Below are 9,458 nucleotides of genomic sequence, written 5' to 3'. Positions count from 1 at the left end.
CCTTGATGTAGCAGAGAGTGGCAGGGTGTCAGCACACAGAGCGGGGCTTGTCAACTGTGATTGGGTGAATGGCGTGACAGTCGGGGGAGTGTAGTCAGCCACGGCTTACTGGAGTTCTGCTACAGGCAGTGGCTGCGTTATCTGTCTAATGGAGCGGAAGGAGACTTGTCAGGACGGTCACATCAGCGTCTCCCAAGTTTTATCTTGACTTTTCACCAGAGCTGCGACTCTACAGGATTCTCAGCGTTGAGAAATAACCGTCCTCGTCACCAGAAGTCCTGCCAACTCGAACGTTTCTTCTACTTTGCGCCTATTTTCCTAATAACAACAGGTCGGTCTGTGAGACCTCACCAGCCGCTGTTGTTTACTAATTCATCATCATGTAACTGGAGGACGATCATTGTGTGCAGAGGGAATAGGAGCAGCAGAGGGTAACTGGAGAAGAGACTTGCCCCTAGGATTTTTTTTTTTTTCCACGCCCTCCTTTGTACTCAAAAGTGAAACGGGTCAAAGGCAACAAAACCTCAGGAAAACTGAGTTAAAACGTCTTCACTCCCAAGTCCAGCAGCTGTTGTTCCTCAGAAAACGTCACGTTTAAATCATTTCTTGTTTGTAGAGTGCAAAGAAAACCTTTTTCTGTTGCTTTTTTGTGTTTGTGAAAAAATGTTGTTTTAGGTGCTGAGTTTTTTTCATTTACATCTGCGTACGAAGGTCTCTTCTTTGTTTCATGTAGTCATTAAATTATCAACAAATCTGTTTTCGTAGACTAACAAACACAGTTTACCAAGATGCTTTTTTTAAATGTATCAATTTTTATGCGCACCATTTTGTTGTTTGTTTTCTGTGATTGACCAAACAAAGATGCTACATTTTATATTCTATCTAGTTACAATTACTTCTTTCAATTATACAACACTTTATTATCTATTGTTGCAATTTTTCACTTCATGTGCTGCTCAACAGTCCATAGTCAACATCGTTTCATTCTCTCCTCCTCCTCCTCCTCCTCCTCCTCTTCTCTGGAGGAGCTCTAACACTTACTGATCCGACCACAGATCACTGAACTTTTGTCTTCTTTCAAACGCCCTCTGCTGTAGACTGGGCTGCGTTGTTGAACAGAAATTCTATAAAAATCAATATTTATATAACGACCGTGTCCACTGATACCCTTTAAATGCGTTACTATTTACAAGCTAACAGGTCATGCACTTGGCAGAGGTTTCTTTCCTCGACCACGAGGCCGACAGATTTCACCGGAATCTTTTCACATCATCATCATATAGTCTTGTGTTCAAAAACATTGGGGTTTTTTTTGTTGACAAGCAGTACCCTAGTGTGTTGTGATTGTTTTGTTGTTGCTATTTTACGGGAAAATGTCAGATTCATCCATTTCAAAATAGGTTTAGTTTGTTCGTTTTTTCAGTTATTTAAAAATATGTTTAAATGATTTGCAAAATACACAGTTTGTTGTTATGATAAAGTCAGCTAATGTTTCGTATTTGAGCGTAGTTTTTAATTCACAAATTTCCATTTTTCAATTTCAGCGTCGCTGTGACCCGTTCTCAGGACGTTCCCGTCTTCGGCCCCCCAATACCCAAGGGCGTGACCTTCCCCAAGTCCACCGTCTTTAGGGATTTCTTGTTGACCAAAATCATCAACGCCGAGAACGCTGCCCACAAGTCCGACAAGTTTGGAGCCATGGCAACGCGCACGCGCCAGGAGTATCTGCGGGATTTGGCAGAGCGTCATGTGACCACCACTCCAATAGAGCCCACTGGGAAGTTCCCATTCATCTCTCTGGCCCACAAGCGACGCGATAAGACTCGTCCGTACAGTGGGGCGGAGCTGCGAAGTCTGGGGGCGGTGACCTGGCAGGTGCACGCGGAAGACCAAGTAGCCTGCATGGAGCGCGAGTGCCTGTTGGCCATCTCCAATGACTTCATCGTCCTCCTGGATCAGGAGGCCAAAGCGGTGGTTTTCAACTGTGCCACACGTGATGTGATTGGCTGGTCGACAGGGAGCCCCGCCTCGCTGAAGATCTTCTATGAGCGCGGTGAGAGCGTGTCCCTGCGCTCCATCAACAACAACACAGAGGACTTTGGAGAGGTGGTCAAAAGACTGGAGGTCAGTGAGGCTCACACATCACAGAACAGTAGCTTTTACATAACCATTTGTTAATACAGCATTGGTGAGGAATCGAACCTTTAATACCGGGGGTCCTCGACTTACGTCAGACTTCCGTTCCTACGGTGCTACGTAACTTATTTTCACTGCAAGTCAGAACTCACGAGCTACACGAGTACCTATGCTAACACAATGCTAACATCGTTATCTAGCACATAAAAACATCACAAGAGTCTGACGTCTGACTTACGCCTGAAAGCCACAATGTAGGGCAAAAGTTCCCTAAAAAACTTTTGGGAACTTTTGGGAAACATTTTTCCCACTAGTGTGAAATTGTGTATGTACAGTTGTGTTTTGTTAGCAGTTAACGATTCTCATTTTGCAACTCCACAAATATACTTCAATAACATTGTTAAAAAAAACCCACAAATGATGCCTGGTTTGATACAAAAACAACTGATGTGGAAAATATACATTCATATTATGCAGTTATTTACAAACGTAAGACATAAAAAAGGTAGGTTTTCTCCCAGGGTAGGCACAGCTAAGCTAAGCTAAGCTAATCCAGCTACTTTTCTGTCTTCATTTTTGTTTCTAACTGTAGCTCGAATATTACCGAAATGTTTTTTTTTTTTATATTTATGGATACTAATAATTTAACAACTAACAATCATATAAGTTGCTATTGTTACAGCAACAGGAGGGCGTTCCCTACTGTTACCACAAAACCACAAAACTGTTTTCTTCACTCATTGTCATTATTAGAAGTCACGCAAAGTATAAAACATTTGGTTTTTATCCTTTATTTTAGGCTTAATAATTATTAGGCTTTTTTTTTTAGGCTTCAGGCAGCGTTGATCAGGCAGTGGTTTTTGGTGAAAGATGAAACGTTTACCCTCTGTTTTGACAAAGAACATTTTTTTATCTGTACGTGCTACAAGTAATGTCTTGCCTACTGTATGTTTAAAAAAAAAGAAAAGAAATAATGATTATTTCTGGTTGTGGCCATGACAGCAGCTCTGTTTTTGTTGGAGGTTTAATTAACCACCTGACAGACAGAGAAAGAACATTTTTAAACTAATGTGTTTCCACTGATTGAAATATGTGCGTCTGTGTCTGTGGCTTCAGCAGCCGCTCATAATAATACACCTCCTCCAGGGGAGGAAAATTTAATTTCTCACCACAAAAATGTGTGGGTATCATTGAATATTTATACTTATATATATTTTTTTTATCTGCTTCTCACCTCAGCGCCAACGCCTTGTCCCTCTGTCTCGTTTACAGCTTTTGACCAAAGGCTGTCAGACCACGGAGATGACCCTGCGCCGCAACGCTCTGGGCCAACTGGGTTTTCACGTGAATTTCGAGGGCATCGTTGCAGAAGTGGAGCCCTATGGTTATGCCTGGCAGGCTGGGCTGAGGCAGGGCAGCCGACTGGTGGAGATTTGCAAAGTGTCGGTGGCCTCGCTGTCTCACGAGCAAATGATCGACCTGCTGCGCACCTCTGTGACCGTGAAGGTGGTCATCATTCCTCCGCATGACGACTCCACACCACGCAGGTAGAGGAAACACACAGTCTTGAGATGCAAGAAGGAGACGGCAAATGATTATTTGGTCAATATTGAAATTACGATGATTTAGTAGTAGTAGCTAGTAGTGAATTGAAAATAGATATAAATAAAATATATTACTTAATTAGGAAATATGATATAAAATGCTTTACAAAGTTGAACGACAGTGTATATATATATATATATATAAAAGAAAAAATAGGACAAATAAAAGTTATTAGGATACAAAATATATTTTAATGCCCTGCAACAACACACTGAAAAATCATATACAGTATTTTGGAAAATGAACTCCAATGCTCACCTCTGTTTGTATTGTTCTTCACATAAAAAAAAAAAAAATTGAACTATATTGATCCCATGAAATTCTTGTTAGCAGCAGATATACTGTTAGCGTGCTGTAGGCGTGCTATTCTTGTTAGCAGCAGATATGCTGTTAGCGTGCAAACCGCTACACAATGGGGTGGAAAATATTTTAAATAATAAGTTTTTTTTTTGGTCGATAGCGTTGTTTTTGTGACGTTTTGGAACCGAGATGGCACGACTTCATGATGAGACTTACTTTCAGTGTGAGCAGTGAATATTTCCTGTGTCAACAGAGGCTGCTCAGAAATCTACCACATGCCACTGGTGGACTACAAGAACCACAAAGAGGGCATGCCCTACGAGCTGAAGTTCCCCTTCCGCTCCACCAACAACAACAAGTGGCCACGCACCTCCTCCAGCCCACAAACGCGGGCCGCTGGCACAGTGGGAACGCTCATCAAGGCCCCGCCCTCGGACGTCAACGACCGCAACTCCGCTGTCATTCCGCGCAGCGTGTCCAGCGACGGTCGGCCGATCAACCCCAAAAGGTTTGAGACAGAAGACGCCGACGTCCAAGCTTGTTCCACTCCAGTGTTTCTGTCCAATCACGTCCCCACGTGTCCTTACAGATATTCACCGGGGAACGACAACTACGCCGTGGCCTGCTCCATCGTCATGGGACGCACACTGCACAACACCAACTCCCCCTCCTCCATACCTTACAATGAATCCATGAGCTCCGCCCACTGGAGGCAGAAGTCGGCCCATGACGGGTACTGGTTTGTCTTCTGGTCACCGATGATTACGAACAAAATAAAATAAATAAAATCCTAAATCTGTCTTCATCTGTCTTGAAGGTATAACAACAACAACTGCCAGACCCCGGTGTCGTCAGGGCGACAGGTCGGTGGCGAAGGCATGAATGGGATCAAAGTTTCCCCAAGTGCAGGGGTTGGATGGTGCCGGACAGGAGAGGTCGACAAGAGTAGTCCAGGTAAAAAAAATAAAAATAAAAAAAAACTCTAAACCTTTTGGTATAAGTTAAAGTTTGTGATTTTAAAATGTGGATTTTCTTTTTGTTCTCCCAGATACTGTGGTTTCTAAGATGCTGATTCCCAGAATGCAGCTGGCAGAACAGGGCAACCATATGTCTCCAAATAAAAGCACTAAGGTAAACAGAAAACAAGAAGTACACTACTACTACTACTATAGTACTATGGTAGTTATACATTCTGGTATTTTTAGATTTGTACAAACCAATATGTTACCTTGAACGTATGGGTGATTGTATATTTAAAATGTGTTTTTTAATTATTTGGATTATAAAATCGTGTGGTTTGTAGTTGTAAAAAGTTGTGAATGAAAAAAATTATTTTGATTTTTAAATATATATCCATATATAATGGATTTTATTGCCTTCTCCAGTGTCATATTTGATTAGTTATTCAGATATAGTAAAATCTGTATAACAATCCCATCAAAAATACTGTACAATAAAATTCCAAAATTATATTATTAATTAATTAATATTCAGATATAGTAAAATCTGTATAACATTCCCATCAAAAATACTGTGCAATAAAATTCCAAAATTATATTTTTTATTAATTAATAAAAATGTTTTTTTTGTTTGTTTTTTTTTTTTCTTCCTGAAGGCTGATGCTCAGTATTCGTCCAGTCAGTCCAGCAGCAACACACTCTCCAGCAACGCCTCCAGCTCCGCCCACAGTGATGAGAAATGGTACGACGCGGGCTCACGTTCAGGAATCCGGGGCGACCTGGAGCTGAACGGCTACCTCCAGGGCGCCTCCGCGGACAGCGGCATCGATGCCACGTCCTTTACTGCCACGCAAAGCAGCACCGCCTCCTCCACTGGGGCTTTCAGGGTCAAAGACAAAATGTCATGGCAGGAAGATGCAGCCGGCGGGCCGAGGGTGGCGAGCACTTCTCCTCCAACACTGGACTCCCACGCTGCCGTCGGCGTCTCTGACGTCCAACCTGGTTTTGAAAATGGCTCCTTCGGCGTCAACGACACCGCCTCCCATTCCAGGTGTGCTCCTGTTTTGCTAGCGCCACCTCTGGTAGCAGCTGAAGAATTTTGGCCCTTTAAAAAAAAGAAAAAAATCCACAGACAGTGATTTGTTTATAGTAATATAGTCCAGATAGATCCTGAGATCCCAGATGGAAAAATCCAAAGCTCTGTGGTTTGGCAAAATAGGGTGAGGAAGAATGGAGGAACTGTATGAGGGTGTGTGCGTTTGTTTGTGTGTGTGTGCACGCGCAGTTTTCCTCCATCACGTTTTTCGTTCCCACAGAAATTTATAACAGACCTGTTAAGCTGGAAGCTAAGTTCATGATATGTGCATCGAGAGATACTTCATAAACTGCAGTACAGGGTGATGTAAAGATGCCAGAATGATCGAATACAGACGTTAACACGGACAAAAAGTTAAAGTAAGTCAAAAATATGAGACGTTGAAAAGCATTTTTTTTATCTGCGTCGCCCAAATCCAAAGGTTTTTACTTTTCTTTTTTACGTGGTAATAAAATCTCTCATAAACCCTTCTTAGAGTGAAAAAGTAAAGTGAAAAAGCCGAAGTACACGTACTGTAGTGCTGTCAGCTCTGCTATTTTTTTGTTTTGTTTTACAATTACATGAATGTCAAATCCTGTTTCCCGCCCACAGTTCACAGAACTCTGGTCCCAGAGGAAGTCCGATGGGTCAGGTCTGCAGCTCCGTGTCACAGCAGGATGAGACGTCGGCTGCAGGAGCCGCTTCATCCACGCCCCACAACAGCCAGTCACCCGGGACTAAGAGTTTCTACCCTCGACAAGGAGCGACCTCCAAGTACCTGATTGGCTGGAAGAAGCCCGGGGGAACTGTTAACTCTGTGGACTTTGGCAGTACTCGCAAGTAAGACATAAATATATATATGTATATATATATATTTTTATTGTTATAAACATCTGTGAGTGTTATGAACATCTGTCACTGCGTAGTAACACAACCTGCTGGTTGTGACGACGATGTGGAAGAGACAGGAAGTAGTGTTTGTTCGGCATAAGTTGTGCCTCTTTTAAATCAAGCCAAGGCTGCCCTCGTGTGGTGAGTTTTGAGGTTGGTTAGTTGTGTTGGGAATACAAAAGAATTACATTTTTTTATTTTTCAGAAAAACTACACACACACACACACACACATATATATATACATATATATATGTCGATGTGTTAAGTAATTTAAATGTGTTCAAATGGATGGTTTATTATTGTAAAGTAACTCCAAATCAGTAGGATATTTTTTTGGTAAGATTAAGAAAAATAAGTGGAAATTAAAGATGTTCAAAACCCTAAATTGTTAAAAAATCCATTGTTCCGAGTAGTTCATTTTTAAATATTCAAAGCCAGGAATTATTACTATTCTTTAAAGCTAAATTAATAACTTACTTTTTGCGGCAAAAATGTACCTTCAACCTTATTAGCTTTACATTTATATAAACAATAATGTTTCATGATTGCATCTATTCATCGACCGAGACACAACAACTGCTGTTATTGCACCCCCTGCAGGGCTTGGGGAGGTTCTGCTGCGTGTTTTATGCTCACTAAATTTAACCCACAATTTCTGTATACTTCTAGCTGTATATGTTCCTAAACGTTTTTTTTCCTGTCCAGGCGACACCAGAGTGACGGTCTGCTGGGAAGTCACCCGCAGCTCAGGGCAAACCTCCGCGGCTCCCAGTCTCCACACCGATACACGGCCAAGTCCAGCCTGGAGGAAGACTTGAAGAAACTCATCACACTGGACAGTCCTCCACCTGTTACAAGTGATGAGAAGGTACTGAGAGACACCGTGGTCAATTAGTCTAACACTGGAGTGGAATGGGAATATATGTTTATATATTTGTGTGTATGTATCAGGGGTGTCCAACTCATTTTGGTTCATGGGCCACATATAACCTAATTGGATGTCAGGTGGGCCGGACCAGTGCAATCATAACATAATTAACTATAAATAACAATAAGTCCAGGTTTTTCCCCTTTGTTTTTATCAAGTACAAGTATATTAAATATTTAGTATAATCATTTATGGTTTATTTATTAATGAAATATAATTTTACAAAAAATATTCTGAACATAGAACAAGTGTTTGGGTATTTTTTATTTTCAAAATTTACCAAGCCGACCCGATTGAACACCCTAGCGGGCCGGTTTTGGCCCATGAGCCGTATGTTTGACACCCCAGGTATATATGTATATATGTGTGTGTGTGTATATGTATTATCACTGGAAAAATTACATAGTTGAATATATGTGTATATATAAACATGTATCTGTATTTATATAGATGTACTTTTTTTCTTCAACATTTTGTGGCTTTTGAGGAGGTAAATTACTGAGAGTCTCTTAGGTAAGAATGAAAGTCTTGTAGTCAATTCAGGAGCCAAGTTTGTGTGATAAAAGACAGGCTGATGTGTTGTCGTAGATGGCGCTGTCGTGACAATAATGTCAGCTGCATTGTAAATTATTCAGCATTTCTTCTTGTTTCTTCCTGAATCTTCAGCCTCTGTTTCCGGGGCCTCCACCCACTCGACGCTCCCTCCAGAGAACCCTGTCGGATGAGAGCATCTACCGCGGGCAGAGGGAGGCGCCCTCATGTGGACAGCGTGACACGCCAACTGACCTTCTGTTCAGCTGCTCCACTCTTCCGCGCTCACCCACGGCTCGCCAAGGACCCAGCCGGCGAGCGTCGCACAAATCCCTGGGTGACTCTCGCGCGCACTCTCACAGTAAATACTCATTTACAGCAAAGATGATCATGTGTTTAACGACCTGTTTGGATCTCCCAACGTTATTTGACCTCAGGAGACCTTTCGGCCACCGCCAGCTCAGAACTGGAGCAGGACAGGAAGAAGAAGCAGCAGCAGCTGCAGGAAACTGCCCTGATGCCCCTGCCTGACCACGGGGCAGATGGTCCCCTGGACTGGGCTCACCTGGTGGATGCTGCCAAGGCCTTTGAGGGTGAGGATAAACGGTGGAGTTTTCTTTTCCTTCTACAACTGTAAACTGTGCGCCGTGCTGTGGTTGCATAATTGTTTTTTGGTTAATGTTTAAATTAAATGATCTGTGTCTGAAACGACACTGTTGTACCACACACTCACCCCATGGTGCATGGAGGTAATATGATGGCACCCCCTGCAGGAGAGGAGGTGCCCGTGGTTGCATAAGTAGATGGGGATCTACCACTAGAAGGCGAAGGGAGTGCTGCTACATCATGAACACTTAAATTAAAAAAATAAAATATATGTATAAATATGTTTAAATATTACTGTACTGTGTGAAGTAGTGACCATACACTGTAAGAATTGAATCAGATTCTGACCTACAGCCACATACTGTACATTTACCTATTACACCAACATGTTATGTGTATAGAGTATATATAAAATGTTGTTTTTA

At 42.1% G+C, this 9,458-nt stretch overlaps 1 protein-coding gene across 1 annotated transcript in view; it reads left to right on the top strand.

The window, feature by feature from the left end:
* LOC103393083 (signal-induced proliferation-associated 1-like protein 1) overlaps positions 1 to 9,458 on the top strand; it is a 25,034-nt gene that overhangs the window by 13,500 nt on the left and 2,076 nt on the right. The window contains exons 9-19 of the mRNA XM_025059506.1: positions 1,510 to 2,124; positions 3,409 to 3,683; positions 4,295 to 4,549; positions 4,631 to 4,774; positions 4,859 to 4,995; positions 5,090 to 5,172; positions 5,657 to 6,051; positions 6,688 to 6,915; positions 7,674 to 7,836; positions 8,563 to 8,764; positions 8,865 to 9,020. Of these exons, the coding sequence (XP_024915274.1) occupies positions 1,510 to 2,124; positions 3,409 to 3,683; positions 4,295 to 4,549; positions 4,631 to 4,774; positions 4,859 to 4,995; positions 5,090 to 5,172; positions 5,657 to 6,051; positions 6,688 to 6,915; positions 7,674 to 7,836; positions 8,563 to 8,764; positions 8,865 to 9,020 (2,653 nt within the window). The remainder of the gene's footprint in view (positions 1 to 1,509; positions 2,125 to 3,408; positions 3,684 to 4,294; positions 4,550 to 4,630; positions 4,775 to 4,858; positions 4,996 to 5,089; positions 5,173 to 5,656; positions 6,052 to 6,687; positions 6,916 to 7,673; positions 7,837 to 8,562; positions 8,765 to 8,864; positions 9,021 to 9,458) is intronic.

The sequence above is a fragment of the Cynoglossus semilaevis genome, chromosome 1, assembly GCF_000523025.1.
Source record: "Cynoglossus semilaevis isolate Cse_v1.0 chromosome 1, Cse_v1.0, whole genome shotgun sequence".
In the NCBI taxonomy this organism is placed as follows: Eukaryota; Metazoa; Chordata; class Actinopteri; order Pleuronectiformes; family Cynoglossidae; genus Cynoglossus; species Cynoglossus semilaevis.
Note: the sequence above shows the minus strand (reverse complement) of the source record. Positions and strands in the feature narration are given on the sequence as shown.